Genomic DNA, 17,669 nt, shown 5'->3' on the forward strand with positions numbered 1-17,669 from the left:
ACAGGGGGAGGGGAAAAAAAAAAAAAAAAAAAGTTTTTTTCCCTTCTGAAGCTTTAAAAAGTTTTCCCTTCTGAAGCTTTACTCCAAATCTCTCGTTCCCAGGGGGTTGCAGCGAACAGGAACTGTAGTGTGCGTTCATTTCCCTTCTGGCGAACCCAGCTGAAAATAATAACAAAAAAAGGTCCTGCAGCATCGCAGGACGAGCTGAGCCTTTCGCCTGGCTGCCACGCTCGGTCTCTGCTAGGCCACGCTTAAGAGGTTTGCGGAGGTGCTTTTAGTCTGCGAAGGCTTTCACGCAAATAGCTCGTTTACTTAAAAATCCGGGGAGGGCAGAGGGGCCACAGAACTTTTTTTTTTTTTCCCCTTCATCTTCCCATTACTTGTCCGACACCTTGTAAAGAGGTACTGAGAAGGCAGGTTATTATGCGCTGGGAACTGGTGTGGCAACTGTTGCTTGCCCTTCATTAACGCTGCTGTTTAGTTGAACGACTTGACCTGAAGTGGCTGGAGCCTCCCGGGAAAAGTTTTCAGTCCTTTTGTTGTGTGTTTTTTTTTTTTTCTTTTTCTTTTTTTCCTTTTTTTTTTTTTTTTTTTTTTACAGAGTTCCCCACCGGAGCAACCCCCCTGCTTTTCCCATTTGCTGCCTGCTGCCCTGAGGGGCGACGAGGCTGAAAGTTTAGCGAGTTCTGTGCATAACTTCACATCAGAGGAGCAAGTGCGTATTTCCACCCCCCTTCCACACACTCCCTCCTTTCTTTTTCCTCCTCCTAAACGCCTCCTTCAAGTTTGCAGCTGGGCAGGACTCCAAAGGTGCAGCAGCAGCAACAAGCCGGAGTTCAAAGTTAGCAGTAAATTGCACAACTTCCAGCTCATCGCTACGCTCGGTGACTATTAACAAGCTGGAAGGAGCTCAGGGAAAAAAAAAAAAAAATAAAAAAAAAATAGGGGAGTAGGGAACACCCTCGACTTCTTTGGGGATCGCTGATGTTATGCTTCTGCCGCTGGGATCATGGCTCCCTTTGGAAGGAATTTATTAAAAACCCGGCATAAAACCAGGTAAAGAGCGTGGGTACGCGGAGGAAAAGGGAGGGAGGGATGGGATGGATTGCTTTTGTACTTTTTATTATTTATTTTTTTTTCGGTTCGGGGGGGGGGGGGGGAGGATGCCTTGCTGCGGCCCCACGCCGTTCCCGGGAGCTGGAATTTGGGGACTCACCTGCGGCTCCGGGGAGCCGGACCGGAGGGAAGGAATGTTCCCCCCCCCCCAGCCCCGGGAGTCTTTCCCCTCTTCGCTCCGGCTCTTTGGAGCCCTGGGCAGTATTTGGAGTGAGGGCAAGAAAGCTTTTGCTGACTTTGCCCCCCCCCCCCCCCCCGTCCGAACCCCGGCGGACCTGGGAAGTGTGACCGAGGTGAGGCTCGGCCGGGACCGGGAGGGAAAAGCTGGCGGGGGGGGGGGGACGGGACACGGTCCCGGAGCCCCTCATCCTTCTTTGGGACAAAAAAACTGCCCGTGTTTCTCCCGGGAGGGCCGAACCGGGCCGGGCTGGGGTTCCCCGGGAGGGAGAGCCGCACCCCACAGCCCCCGTGGATCAAACCCGTCCCCAAACTGGGGGGGTGGGAGGTGGGAGAGCATCGCTCTTCCAGCGTGGGCAGGGAAGGGAGGATGGTTTTTGGGGGGTAGCCTCTAGTCTGAGCCGGACTTGACTGCCTATGGGTTGGTTGTGGGGTTTTTTGCCCCCCAAATATTCAGGGTGACAGCTGGGGGGGTCCTTGGGTTGGCCTCTGCCAAGTTTCTGGATGGGGACTTTGCCCCTCGGGTTGTGGGTGCTTCCACATGCCATCACGCACACCAACTGGAAAAAGAAGGAAAAAAGAGTTATCGGAATCATTTTAAGGGCTAGGGTGGCACTGGGTTTCTTAAGAGTCAGTTTGCTCAGACCCTATGGAATTTACGGTGGGCTGAACCCGCCTAGCTGAGTCCGAACAGAAACAGATCGCTGGAATTTTGGCTTGGCGAGAAACTCAAAAATCACTTGTGATCTCTTCCCCGCTTTGACTGGTGCTCTCCACTGAATTCATGTTTAAGGGCACGTAAGGGAGAATCTTTTTCAGAGGGAATGTAATTGGACCCTAAAAAGTCTTGTAAAAATGTCCTGAGTTTTTCCAGGTTTGCCTTTTGGTTTTCCCATCCAATACACTGAAAGTTATTCAGGGGTGGTTGTATTTGTTGGGATTGTGTGAAAATATTAACTTAGCATATTACGTGGAACATAAATCAGAAAGACTGTAACAGTCAAGGTTTAATAAATAGGATACTATTTTAGAATTATTAATATTGTAGGTTACTGATTAAGCAGTGTATATTGCTAATGTGTCTGGAAACGGGAAAACTTTGGTGTATTTCCCACGTGGCCATTTTATGCTTAGAAGATCTGGAAAAGTAGACATGAACTTTTACATGAAATTGCTTTTACATAGAGCTGTAAATGTGTTACTATTAGAAGTTTTGCTACTGCCATCAATTACCTGAATAACTGTGTTAAATCACAAAGCGCAGTTCCACTCTGTTCAATGGTGAAACTGTTTCTCTTTTGGCTGTTTAAAATATCTTCACACTATTTGCATCAATCTCACTGTGTCTGCTGATGGGACATCTTATTCCTCAGGAAAAGAAAGTCATAATCCAAAGCTTTAAATAGGCAATAAAAATTAAAATACCAAAGGAAGCATTACTGTGAACATCTAGTACTTTCTTCTCATTTCACCCTTCCCTTCCCCTCGCCCCCTTCCCCCCAAAAAAAGAAATTAATGCCTTTAATAACAGAGAGCTGTTGTGGCAATAAGAAGGGGCTGAAAGTCTTGTGACTACAGAAATGGGGCGGGGAGGAGGGGTGTCAGGAACAAAGCAAACTACATAATTCTTCAGATGTGTTATTACCTCTTAAAATATTTAAATTTCTGTGTATTTAACATTAGCTTTTGGTACTGAATTTTGAGAATTAAACTTTGCTTATGCCATTAGTAAAAGGGTCTTGTAGTATGATTGAAGAGCTGTGTAATAACTCTTTTTTCATTATAATTGTATCTTTGTGAAGTCATTTGAAACCTTGAAAAGGAAGTCAAGTGAGCTTAAAATCCTTGACTCTGTTTAGGGCAGTAGTTGGGGAGTCAGAACTTGTGGCTTATTACTATGTCTTAGTTTGCCTACCTGTAAAGAGGGACCAAAAAGGGACATGCATATATGTACATATTTAATCTGCTGCTTTGTTTATTAGGTCTAGTGCTTGTCCATCTTTTTGAGAAGCTCAGGTTTCTTGCTTTTTTCACTGAAAGTTTTTAATGACCATTTGCTATATGGTCATTAAATGCTATATAAATATAACTCTTGAGAGTTACAAGATAAGCAAATGAGGAATAAAATCGATGTTTACAGGAGGAGGACATAAAGCTAAGTCAAAGCAATGAAGGTAGGTGGAAGAAGAGCCAGAAGGAAAATGAAGGCGTTACAGTCATTTGCTCAGATAACAAGATGACACCTCTGTAATTAGTGCTTGTCTTGCAGCATTGCCCAGAGGTCCCAGAGCAGGGCCCTATTTCATAGTAGACTCTTCACATCCAGATCACAAAATGTCAGTCTCTACCCCTAAGACCTCAGAGTTTAAACAAAGAGGTTAGTTACTCTAACTGTATCTCTGCGTATGAGGTATTTGAGCAAAAGCCGGAGGATGTTGGCGGTGATGCCACGAGCCTTTAGAGAAAGAAACTGAGATTAAACCGCAGGAAGACAAAACCTGTGTTGAGCTGCTTCTAGTATTTGAATGATCTTCAGTCGGTATTACGCTCTCGGGCTGCTGAAATCTCACTCATGCAGAAAGACAGCACAAGGCCTCGGTAACCATTAGATCCCTGTAAGCCCTGATTTGATTTCAGAGGAGCAGCTGCTAGGAATGTGGCCCCAACGTATTTTTTCTTGGCCAGGAAGAGAATGAGTGATATCTTGATATTTTTTTCAAGAGTTCTGAGGAGTTTTTACACTATTCTTCTTTGACCACCCGTGACAACCAGAAATAATCATAGTCCCTGGAGCATGTATGTGCTTGTCGGTGTGTCCCTTGGAGAACAATACATCCAAGAGGTAGCAAGGCCATGCCCCACCCACCTACAAATCCAAATGTGCTCAGCAAGGACAGGCTGTACCCTGTAAAGCAAGAGAGGAAAAAGGACTTTTTCCTGCAGGACTAAGCCTCCGTAACATAGATACACTCAGGGGGATTTATTTTTATGCCAATCTCTTAAAGATGCTGTTCTCTGGAACTGTGAGGAATGCTCAGCTCACCTCACACTTTGGAAGTGTGGCGATGTGAGGGAATGCTCAGCCAAAGATGAGTAAGAGACAGGGCACCGAGTTCTTCGCAGGTGTTTAGTATTGATCTGGCACATGGCACTCCGCAGAGACAGAACAGCTCCCTGTCCAAATATGAGCAACAAATACAAGGCATATATACTCGCAGTGTTTATGGACCAGGGTTTCACATTGTATACGATTTCCTGGTTGCTAAGTAGAGCAGGAATCTATGTCCCACTGATTTTCTGTAAGATTAGGACTTCTCTGCTCTTGGCTGCTAGATTTGGTCACTTCTGAGAATGGCTTTTTAGGTTCATTTAACTACTTCAAACGTCACCCATCACCTCAAGGATACCTGGATCTATCATTGTCTCATCTGCCCAGTGACCTCACACCAAGAAAGCCGAGTCCATTGCTATTTCTCTTTCATTGAGGCCACTTCCTTGGGTTTTTCACATAAACCCTGCCAAAACTTGTTGAAGCTCTACTGTTCCATGCAAGTTGTAGCCAGGGAAGTTGCAAACTGAAAGGGAGAGGGTACAGATAATTCGTTTTCTTCACGTAATTGTCCTTGATGCTGTAGGGCTGTCCTGTTAGGCACAAATAGCTTGAGAAATATTTTTGCCGGTGTAATTCATACTGGTCCTAAGTTTACCACAACCATTTGTATGCTCTGTTGACATGCAACACATCTGAACCCTGAATACTGTTTGATGATGAAACAGTTGTCTTACAAATCTGTTATTATTTAAGTGTATTTATTGCTTTTGTTTTTCCTTCCTGGTTTTTTTCCACCTTTTACTGTCAATATCTCAGTGCCACAGTGGTTAGCATGGTGTTTCTGTACAGGAGGCAAAGATTTCCTTTGCCTACTCTTCACGTCTGCACGTCTGCTCATCTCCGGTTCAGACGTAGAAAGAAAACCCATATATATACATTCATTTGTATGGATATAGAGGGAGTTCTTCCTGTCCTGACAGTCAGAGGCCCCTCCCCAGTGAGAGAAACATTCAATTATTCTCTCTGGTTTTATATTACAGTGCAGGGTAATGAATTAGATTAGAGACTTCATCTATCTGATACTGACCTAGCATTACCGTGTTCCCTCCCTTCCTCCCTCCAGTAGCTTCTCATCGCACCTAGTTAGTGCAGTGATTTGAGCGTTGCTCTGAACATCTCTACTGCTCTACGGTTGAGTACACTGCTGTACATTTCAAGCCTTGGTGAAGCAAAACTGAAAATGCTCAGCATTTAGGTTTGGACTGGAAAAGCTCTTGGAGATCAGCTGCTTATCTGAATGAACTGTGTATGACCCACAGTGTAAGTCTCATGGGATCATGTGAGATGTCTAATAGTTCTCCTCTTGGATGAGCGTACCTGGAGAAAAGTCTATAGGAAGCTATAAAGGTGCTTTTTGATTCAAGACCGCCAGGCATTTGGTATGTATGTTGGAGGGGGTAGGTAAAAGCTTATTTAGAGTTAGTGGTACTATCTGTGTTAATGGTGCTTGTTTGGTAATGGTGGAACATGTTCTTCTCCATATTTTTACTTTTCCTTGAACGTGAGATGTATTCGTGAACTATCAAAGACGTTGTTCCTGTTTGAGCCAGAGTTCATACATTATAATTTATTTTCTGGTCTGGCTTGTCAGCTTTGTCTCAGGTCAAAATGGTTGCATACATTTTCTAATAATCTTTGTACATATTTGTTCACTTCACTTTCAGGAAGAGCTTTTCGTCTAGCAAAACACTAACCTTATTTCTAAAGAGTTAATTATCTACTATTCCAGGAGGGCAGACAGCTATTTCATTCCAAAGGAGTAAATAAAATGAGTAATAGATGTGTGTAATACTACACCATCTAAGGGAAGAGCATTACTTAGGTTAAGTTGAAGCTAATCTGAAACACTAATATAATGTAGAGTCAGGCTGAGAAGATACATTTCAGACAAAGAAACAAGTTTTTAGTAAAACAGAGGAAAAATCTTACTGGTCAGTGGTGATTTCATATTTTACCGATGAAAAATTAACATTTTACTTGCAGAGAAAAGACTCAGACATGTTGCTAAATGTATAATGATTTCGGTAGAGAGATGTAAGTTTTCAGAGATGGAGATTTTTAAAAAATTCTAATAACTTTAATAAAAAGTCAGTGATAATCACAGAGTAGTACTTCTTGATTGACTATGCTCAGAAAATCTTATTTTTTTGTTTTGTTTGTTTCATATGATGAATAATAACATTTTAAAATTAAGGTCTTAAACATTATTATTTGCAAGCATTAACATCACATATGCTGTACAAGCCTTAATTAGTTCATCTAAATTCTATATTTAGTATGTAGATAAATCCTTATTAATGGTGACAGAAAGGATGATGCAAGATAAAGTTTTTGTTTGAGACCACACACTAAGTGAAGCCTAGAACTGAATGTTGGACATATTGGGACCCAGCCATGTTCATGGGTAACTGAGCTATTATTGTCACTTGTACTGTTTCTCTTATGTGCTACGATTCTCTCAAGATGGTGACTTTCTGTCTTCTTCTGTATTATTACCGTGCTAGCAATTCCCCAAGTATCACACAGGACACACCAGAAAGAGTCAAATGGTTTCAGGATAAACAGAAAGAAAGAGTGACCAGTCAAATGGAATTAGAGGGGAAAACAGATGACTGAACTTATTTGTGTATCACAGGCCAGAACCATCCCCTACAGAATGTTGGTACTAAACAAATACAGTTCAGTGTAATTTTCAGGTAGGCAAGATACTGTATTACAGACAAATGTCATGCAGGGTTCTCTGAAAATTTCTATCAGATCAGTTTGCATCTGGTCTTTTTTTTTTATCAGCTATTTCATGCCTATGTCTCCCATTAGAAAAAATTACTTAGAACTGAGAGCAGTAGTGTTCCTGCAAATTCTGGTGATGGCATTTTACCTTCCAGGGTTGTAAATTTTCTGTGGGCCTGCAAACTTTTTGCAATAAAAATGAGAAGTTTTCATAAATCCTTTCTCATGCTTATGTGTTACACATAAAAATAAAAGTCAAGAACTAATTAGTGGGTTTGGAAGCTGCATTTTTTGGGGAGCCTTGTCCATAAGAAAGCTTTTTTGAGCACCTTTCTGGAACTTGCCTCAAATAGGCACCAGTATGACCCACTAGTTGCCTTTTCCTGTCTTGACCTATCCAGAAATGCACTCAAGGTGCATGTGTTGTAATAGTGATAACGATACCGACTTGTGACCTCAGACAACTGATAAGCATACTTAGTTTTCCTTAGCTGTAATTTGGGTGATAATATTTACATGCCTCGGGAAAATAAGTAGGGCATGACTAGACAGTGTAAAATCTGTAGAAGTGCAGAGTGTAAAGGCAGCTGGTGGGAGAGGTATGAATAAAATCTGGGAGTTCCTTGTTTCTAATTCTTGTACAGTCCACTAGAGCTGGCTGCCACGCAGAGAAATGAGAATACTCTGTGGATTGTTTAGGTTTGATTTCATATGATTCACTGGGGAATTTTCAACGGTCTAAAGTCTTTCATAATGTTACAAATGGCTTGTGAGGAGGTTTGTAACATCACAGAAAGGGAAAGAAATAAAAAAATGCCATGTGTATCTTAACAGATTTTGAGGTGGTTTCATGAGGTGAACATAAGGAAGGAAAGTTAACTTTTGAAACCAAAAATCAGAAGGGAAGGTTTTCACTGGTAATGATAATAAAGTTGTCATGTAATTATATTTTTAATACTATGAAACCTAAGTCCTGGTATCATGCGGACAGGAATAAAAGACACTAAATTTGAAAGAAAATTTTCCAGTGCAAGTTTGGCACACCTCTCAAATGCACTTTATTTAAAGATGTGTTTCTCTTTCACCAGCTTTTTCCTATTTCCCTCTCACTCCTGTCTGCCTGAATACATGTTTGTCTCTGTCAATTTGAACCATTTCATTTGTAGTTTAGATGCTTTCTAGACATACATTTTTTGAGTATTAGCATTAGAAGAAGCCAGGCTACCAACTTATTTCTTATGTTGTAATCCTGGAGGTGATGTAAACCTCTGTTTTCCTGGGTTGGGTTTTACATTCATCAGTCAGCTGCAGAGTAGTGATAGGAGGAAGATATATTTATACAGAGGGTAGGTGTTTGCTGTGAATGAAATACCTAAATATAATCTGTCTGTTTTGAGGGTCAAAACTGTCAATCTGATTAATTTGCTTTCTTTATTCTCCACCCCGATCTGTTCTCATTCATTAATGTTAAGAATTCTGAGTTATGAATTTCCAATCATAATGGAAAATATAGCCAGCTCTCTTGAAAAGCACAAGATATTTATTTTGTCCTTCTTTTAATAATACAAAATTAATAAAGCTTAAAATAAATATGCAAGAGCATGTTCTTATGTTCAGGGAAAAAATCAGGTTTATAAAAATGTAATAATCTATTAGACCAAGTTTTGTTTTGGTCAGGTATAAGTATGTTTACCTTACTTTAACTTGTAAGGATGCATGACCTCAGTGGAATAATGTAGTTGCGTGAAGACTACTAATTTTTAAGAGAGTCTGCCCTTGGGTCTTTGAACCTGCAATTTGCTCTGTGTTAATAGATTCCTTCATCCATGTGGAACACCTTAGTTTTCTTTCCCCAACCTCCTCCGAATTCAAAAGGATTATTTCTACAGAGGGTAGTTTCCACTGTGAAAGCACTTTTAAACTACAAAATTTTTCAGAACAACAGTTGGGGCACTGTTTTGATGACATAAAGTATGCCTCATTTGTCATAGGAAATTATCAGATTCTGCTCGCTAATGAAAGAGTGGCTTACTGATACTTTTAAATGCTGGATCATACGCTGATTTTCAGCTGCTTTTGTTTCTGTTGGCTTCATAGCTGGTAAGCTGATGTTCTGAACTGTTGCTTCACTTGAACGTTACCTGTTGACAGACTTCCTCTTTACTGATTGCTAAGGCACTAAGTGTACTTGTTTAACTCGACTATTGCCTCTATTTCTCAGGGCCACTTTGTTGTAAGTATCCCGTTTTACTGAAAAGCTCTGTACAAATCAGTTTTCTAACAAAAATTTAGGATTGGTATTGACTTTACTGCACTTTCCCAGACTTCTGGTACTTTAAGGTCTAGACAGATAACTAATCATGTTTGTTTACCCATGAAGGCCACTACAGGTGTCAGACAAATATCTGAGTTATTTTTGGAACTGCAGTTGTGGATGGTCACAGTACTTACTTTTACTGACACTCATACTGTTCATAGGATTCAGGTACACAGTAAAACACAAAAGCGAAGCTTCATCTTACTCAACTTGAGCCATTGAAAATTTAGGTATCTAGTCATCTAGGTACTCTTTGTAGTTAATGGATACATCTAAACACTTCCAGAGGGCAATTCATTCAGCCTTAGACAGGCTTTCAGTATGGGATTAGTCACCCTTTTGGAGGTGCCTATCTTATGCCACTGATTACAGAGGAAGGTCAGAAAATTATCTTTGACTACACATTTACATTTTAAATAGCTTAAGGTACATGACATGAGCTCCACCCCAATCACTTTCAAAGGGAAGGTCTCCATGGAGCATGCTCAGACTTTGTAGAGCACCTAATTAACCATCTTTTGTACCACTCATTTTAGAAATTAAAAAGGGAATAGTGAATGGAGAGAGGTGAATTAGAGGTGGGTAATGTATTATTAAGGGAGAACCATCCTAATAGCATGGATGTCTTCTCTGTCCCTGCCACAAAATTTCTATGTGATGCTGGGCAAGTCACATAAACCGCAGTTTACAAACGTGGTTGCTCACTGCGTGTTCCTCATTTGCTAATTCAATGTCCTGTAATCTGTTTTGCACAAGGGCTGAGGAAAGGAAGTTTATGGATGTCCTGCTTTGGACATCTCTGTAGATATCATTTCAGTTAGCCAGAGTGGGAACTTAAACAAGTGGATAGCTTTGGCCTAAATCTTTTTGAGCTTCGGTTTGTAAAAGGGAGTTCTCTCCCTACAAGACTATGCGGAGATAAATTCAGTAATGTGTCAGCTTGTGAAGCAATTGAATATCTGGTGACAAAAGGCATATAGGAAAGATTAAATTAAGAAATGTATCTTCTATAAAGGGTACTACTGTACATAGGAGAGAAGATATAAAATGGACACATACTGAACAAATGTAAGTAATAACAGCTAGATTTATGAAGGAGACTTTGGTACCTAAATGTCATTGTGGTCACCTAAGACAAGCTTTAAGATCTTCTGACATTCACAAAATTATGACAAAATCCTGAGGTAGTAACATGTTGACTGGCAGCACTCCCCAGCCACCTACACTCCTATCCTGTCTTACATCGGTCCTGAAAACCCTGCAGCTATGTGCCTCCCTCACACCTTTCCAAAATTAGGGCGGCAGCAGTCTTTCAGCTTTTTTCAACCACGAAGTCCCGTCCAATAGCTCTGCACAGAGCATGTGCAACACCACACAAAGTGCAGCCAGGCACGCCGCTGGGCAGAACACCCCTGTGAGATGCCCACACTGGTGTCCTCAACAAGTATCTGTCAGGAAAGTCCTGTCAAGCTGTTCTAAACTGAAATTCTCTCAGTATTTCCCATTGCAGCTGTTCCATTTTGTGCTGGTTCCTATGAGTTACAGCAACCCAGAGAAAGACAAGGATTTGTGTTGAAGGCTTCAGTGGGAGAAGCGAGATCAGGCTTTTGGTTGCTGTTTTAATTAATATTGTATTTTTTGTGCAGTGAACACCTGAATGTAGTCTAACAGACTTAAGTCCTACCTTTTTGTTCATTTTTTTGCCTACTTTAGGTCAGCTCCTGCTGAACTTGTTGGCTTCAGCAAATCCCATTGTTTGGAGTTGAACTCTCCTATAGCACTTTTTGTGGAAGTTTAGGTGTCCAAGAGGCGATTATGAATTTCAGCAGTGGGGAAGACACCTGAAAGTTTTAACACTCAGTGTCTGCAATATCTCAGAACCTTCTGTGGTTCTGCAAAACTGAATATTGTCTATTGTATGCATTCAGGTGAGGCAGGGGTCCAATGTAGTGGAGAGAATACACCTTGCTATGGATACACTGAATCAAATTCATTTTTGTTGAACAAAGTAGCATGGAAAACTTTAACTCCAATGCTTAAAATTTTTGAGTTCTTGACTGCAACTTAAGCATATTTCTTTCTGCTAAAGCGCTTGTGCGTGGTAGGCACGTATTCAGTATATAAATGCATATATGACAGCTTGTGTTGTATGGGATCATGTAATGCATAGCTATAGCACATAAGATATACTGTCACATATCTTATTATAGATCTAACCTGTATCATCTACATCTAACATACAGTAAAATATATTACAACCACCAAAGGATCGTATATATAAACAATGTGCCAAAATAGCCACTTCTGTGGATTGCGTACACATGTACCTACGTATTACAAAACTGGGTACACACCAGGGTTCTTTAAAAGGCAGAAGTGACAAACAGAATGTGAATGTGTCATGGAAGAATGCTAAATATGTACATTTCTCCAAACATCACAGAGTTGTTCGCATGGCAGAAGGAAGAATGCCTTCATTCAGCTGTCACTGCGGTATCCATTCAGCTTATGAAGTGCCTTGTTAGAAGCAAACTGCCTTTTTATCCTCCCTGAGCTGTGAAGTCATCTGACTTGCTCATATGTTGAAAGGATCCCCACCTGCAAAGACATTTGGATGTATGAAATAAAGAAACATTGGATTAATTTGAATGTTGACTCAGTCTGGCTTTCCGTGAACTAAAGACAACAAGTAGTTTGCAGTGTCTTTCTGGTGTCACAGCCCTCTTGGGATAATCACCATCCTGCTGTAGATGTGTCTCGCAAAACTAGCCCCATTATTTCTTGGGCCTGCCTTGGTCTTTGGCCACAGACACCTGGGCTTGTTTGGCTTCAGCTGTGCCCACTGCAGGTTTTTGGCCCACACCTGCTCCCACTGTTCATCACAAATCTTTTGCCATGGGTTACCATCTTCTCAGCTGCATCAAATTTTTGAATGATATCTTCCTAAACTGTTCAATCACATTCAGGTGGGTTATCTTAGATGGTTTAACAAGGCCTTTATGGTCTAATTCATCACGACTCATATGGTTTGGAGGTCAGCTCAAGCAGCTCAGTTCGAGTGGGAGGGATGTGATGGCCAACTGACATGGCTATGAGCCTCTTCAGGTGGCCCCAGCTGGAAACTCATTATCTGTACTCATTAGCTCTGTTCTAGAACAGGTTTGCAGCTTAAGTCATGATCATTCAAATATTTTAGGTTTCACATGGCTTTTTATCTGAATCATGGAATGTCTTTCCTCTGTAGTCAGGTTCCTTCATCTTCTCACAGCTAAAAATTGTGTGTCTGCTGCTGGACATCATTCTCTGTACCTCTCTCTTGCCTACGCTTTCTTCTTTACATTAATCCAGTGAATTTCCCATTGCTCTTGATCTTTATGATCCAGCATTAACCTTGCTTCCAGACAGCAATTCCTCCCTTCTTGCCTTCCCTCTCCCTATTCCCCAGCTGGCTAGAACTAGTTTTGCAAGCTCCTGTGCCCTCTTTAGCATATCCCTTGCCAGGGCAGAGCACAGTTGGTAAGGTTAACAATTTATTTCATTTGTTCAGTAGCTTCTTCAGGGAGGATGTGATGATATTTCAGAGACCCTATCAGCCTGTGTCTGACTAACTACATATTGAAGCATTCATTGATAAGCAATTTTAGAAAATTACTTGAAAGCATAAGCTGCACAAATCTCTCAGATTGTCAATGGACACTAAAATGCTTCAGGTTTCTTTTTTTTAAAATTTACGTCCACTCTTCTTGTTAGCATAATTATGTATCTAGTACTTAATTTAGCTCTTGAGAGTGAAGATTTATGTAAGAGTCCACTTCATCATCTCATCTTTTTTCCTTTCAGCTCTTCAAATACTGTAAGTAATGGAACACATTTGTCACTGAATTATCTTTCAGAAAGTTTGAGAGAGAAATTTGGAAAAAAAAAAAAAAGAATTGATTGTAAATGAGGTCTTGATAGAACCCCTTTTGAGGTGACATCTTCAATATAATTTAATGAAAGCAAATGAAATAGGGAAGCTCATACAGTATAATTTCAAAGTGGGGTGGTTTGCTCTGCAAAATTTATAGCAATAAATACAGAAGAAAATTAAAGCCCATCCTGCCTTTCTCACTCCTGGCAAACTGTAAAGAGATACTCAAACTAGGTTTTAGGATATACAAAAAAAGCTATTTTGAAAAATCATTAGATGTCAAAAAGTTAAGAAAGGGTGATGTTTGATGAGATGGCTGAACACGTGTAAAGGCTTGCTGTTGCACAAAGGGCAGTCCTAAGCCCCCTTTCCAGGCTCCTGGCCACTCTCCCATTTCCTGTGCACTGATACTATTCTCACCTGACACCACAGAACCCAACTTAGGGAGCACTGCTCAAAACCAAAAAAATTTTCCTTTTTTTTTTCCCCACCTTTCCTTTTTTTTTAATTTTTTTTTTTTTTTTTTCCCCCCCGACCCTGGGTTAGGTTGCTGTCAGTTTATCAAGCTGGAAACCTTTGGTTAAACCAGCATATCTGGCACAAGCAAGGAGATGGGAATGTCAGGTGGTCATCAGATTGCCTAAATTACTTAATGATATTTGAAGTCATATAATTGCAAACCTATAAGACTAGATATAGTGATAAAAATAGTATTTAGGATGATCACTTTCCTACGGTAGTTATCTTGTAAATAATTTTATATATTTGGGGGATGGGTCTGGGGAGTGTTGGGGTGTTTAAAAAACAGAAGATAAAAATACTGATTCCTACAATGTTTCTTTTCAGAATCAGGAAGCACAGTGTCCCAACTCTGAAATTTGCCACAGGCTGCTGCTAGAGCAGCTACAGAAGCAGTTACAGTAGGTAGCCACCAGGAAAAGACTATAAGGAAGAAATGCTTTGCTGAGCCTGAGCTCAGCTTGAGGATTGGTGAAAAGAAGCCAAGTCCATCTGGACTTTCTTTCCTTTCCTTGTGAATGAGGTTAGCATCTGCCTCGCGCGGTACTACCAGGAGTAGAGAAGAGGTACCCTGAACTGTTTAGGCCATGTACTGTGTATGTATAAGGGTTTATGAGAAGGCAGCCATCCCAGCTCCTTTAGACCAGGGACTATTGGGAAGGTGGCACGAAATCTTATTATTTCCTTGTCTGTATGTTGCTCCTCTAGGAAACTTACCTTACTATCAGTGGTTTATGTATAGTGTGCTTTGTTCATGTTTTGGCAGTCCAGCCCCAACCTCAGAATGCTTTGTGTTTATTTCTTCACTGGGCAAGATGTCAACAAACCCAGGGGAGAAAAATAGTATACGTTTGCCTTTCAACAAAAGCTGAACTGAATTTCATGGAACAACACCACCACCACAAATCGTGCTTTCAACCCTTGGAATTCCCCTCACTTCTTTGATCTCAAAAGCTCATAAACAACCAGGGTGCTTCTAAAAGGCAGTTATAAAAATTCTAGTGGGAGAAGTCAGATAAACCAAATTTCTATTAGCTGTAATAGCAGCTCTAACTTTGTCGTTTAGAAGCCTATGTTCTAAATGAGCTATAAATGATTCTGCTTCCTCTGTATTATTGAAAGTGATGGAATTTTAGACACATTCTGTACATTATTAATAGAAACCCCATAAAGCTCATATAGTGTTACCGTGCTTAAATATGCATAGGCACTTAAATAGACACAAGAACAATATAGAGAATTGTATTTTTGCAATGTAGCAAAATTCTTGTGGTAGATAAAAAGTACCGGTGGCATCTTTATTTGTCAACTAGCGAGAACTACCCACTGGCCAAAATCAAGATGTAGCATTTGGTATGTTGATATTCCTAAACTTTGCATGTTGCTTACTAACACTGAGGAATTTGCAAATGCCCATCTTCCCATTCCCCCCCATGATGGTCTAAAGAATTACTACCACTGAATATGTCAGTGTTTGTTTTGGCTCTGGAGTTTTTCCTGGATCTTCCGTTCATGTACCACAGCTGCTTCCTCAGTAGCAGTTGCAATATACACATCAAAGCATGTTTTCCCAGTAAAGCAAATTGTTAATGTTATTGTTGCTCATCTTGGAAAATATTTTGGTGGACAGCTAGCTCTCCTCTGTTCTCAAACCTCCACTGTGTCAGGCCACCACAAACACAGACCTGATACGATGAACGTGTTACCTCTCATGATGCTTTGTGTACACAGCCCACTTGTTGATGTTACTCAAAGCAATTCCAAACGTTTTTTTGACTAATATCCACTTACCGACCTTATGACTTTGAATATACAATGGGGGAATGATGATTTGTCTGACAGGAAGGCAGATTTAAAGCATAGATGTAATTTATAGAGAATGTGTACCCTTAGGGGAGAGGAATAATTTCAGAGGTAAGACAGGGGAAGAGGCCGGGGCCGACGCAGTCGTCGTCTGACTGGAGACTGCAGCCTCTGCACTGGTCTGTAGGTTAAGGGATTGGGAGCGTAAACATCGTATAGGGCAGAGGGGGAGGACTTAGTAGCCTTTTGGTCACCTTTGCTGAAAATCTGCACTCGGACTTTGCAAATGAGATTTTGCAAAACAGTATTGGCCACCGGAGCAATGACGCAGAGTTATGTCGTTGTTAAACGGGGGGCAGGGCACTGTTCAGGATAATCCACCATAATTATCGCTCTTATCTAGTGAGCAAGGTCTATCTTTCCTCTTAAAATGTCTTTTAGTTCTTTCTTTCTGTTAGTGCAACATTCTGTGTTAGTGCAATTTCTTGGCTTATTTTCTACATAGTACAAATTCTGCTATCCATCTACTTACCAGATGATAGAATTATTACTCTCATTCCTTCTTGGTTCTTTTTGTTGGTTGCTTTTATTTCTTTTACATCTGTTTTAAATACTGTCAGGGTTTTTTTCCTTTTTATTTTTCTTAAATATTGGTCCCTGTTCAGGTACCTGTGTCCAAGCAGTACAGTTATTAGAATGAAGTGCACAAGTAAGTTCCCATGGGATTTTTACTGAAGTCTGACATTGCAAGTCAGGAAGAACTCTGGTGTGAATGACTTATTTGCAATAAAATAATTATCTTAGAGAATTATTTTTTTAAAAACTATCATATCTTTCATGTTATTCTATGACAGAGTAGTACTAACCCATTCCAATCCAAAATTATTTAACTGAAATTTGTCATAGAGCACTAATATAACATAAAATGATTGGATGAACAGAAATTTCAACCATATATCATTGCTGAATTATAATGTATGCATTTTTGTACAGTAGCTAACTGAGGTGATGGCATTCCTCTGCAGAAGGGATTAAGGAACTAGTTGTAGTTTTAAGTGCAGAAATGATAATTGATGTAGGACATAACTTTCAACAGCTGTTGCTAATTAAAATGTTTCATCAAGGCTTCCTGACAGTATGGGAATCTTGCTGAGTTAAAAATTTATGCATTTAAAAAGGAATTACAAAAAGAACATAAACTTATACTAGGGGAAATGTGTTGTGCATAGCTAGTTAAAACAGCCTTTGTTTAAATAGTTTTCTTGTTTCAAATAGATGAAATATTTCAGTTAGAAGATCCAAACTACTGTGTACATGGGTATGTTTGAAAAAGTCACATGAATATCTAGATGCCTAATTTTATTTTATTTTTAATAAATGCATATGTACATTTCTGTAAAGGAGGAAGATTTATCACAGAGTACCATTGAATGGATACAGAAACAGATGGTAGAGAGAAATTTAAGTTATTTCTTTTGAAAGAATTATTTTGTTTTCTTGATTTCTATGGTGTTCTTTCCAAGTCTTCCTGCAGCATTGGGACTACTCTGTCTATAGCGATGGTTTTTATTCTTTTTATAGTTAAAGTACCAGTCCTGCCTTGCTATACTTTTTAGCTAGACATTGCCCTGACTTCCATGTGATGCAGAAGGGAAGAAGGACCAAGTTCCGGACACGTCATGTATGGAATTTTTCTCTCCTACGTGATATGGACGTTAATATGTGCCTCCATTAATACTGTTTTTTTAGGGATAGGTGAAGGGGAATGAGAATGCACTTAGTTAATAAGCTGTCTTGAATCCCTAAGGCTTTGGACTAGTTCCAGCTTCATTGGGTGGTGAGAGAGTAGATACTTCCTCATTGCTGCCCTTAGGAAACTCAGAATCATGTAATCTACTTAGGCAGGAGGCATACCGAGTATAAGATTTGGCCTTTATTGCTTTTTGAATGACTTTACAGAAGGTGACAGAAAGTTGAGAAAAAAG

The 17,669-nt window shown here is 40.3% G+C and overlaps 1 protein-coding gene across 2 annotated transcripts in view; it reads left to right on the forward strand.

Annotated features, from left to right (window-relative positions):
• The first annotated feature begins 200 nt into the window (after positions 1–200).
• Positions 201–17,669, forward strand: part of RASSF9 (Ras association domain family member 9) — a 31,620-nt gene continuing 14,151 nt past the window's right edge. The window contains exon 1 of one of the 2 annotated variants that reach the window (XM_075057946.1): positions 201–1,056. In XM_075057946.1, coding sequence (XP_074914047.1) covers positions 1,010–1,056 — 47 coding nt within the window. In that variant the 5' untranslated portion in view covers positions 201–1,009. Of the gene's footprint in view, positions 1,057–5,472; positions 5,785–17,669 lie in introns of those variants that run through there. The other variant, XM_075057947.1, reaches the window with a different exon arrangement.

This window comes from Buteo buteo, chromosome 26, assembly GCF_964188355.1.
Source record: "Buteo buteo chromosome 26, bButBut1.hap1.1, whole genome shotgun sequence".
Lineage (NCBI taxonomy): Eukaryota > Metazoa > Chordata > Aves > Accipitriformes > Accipitridae > Buteo > Buteo buteo.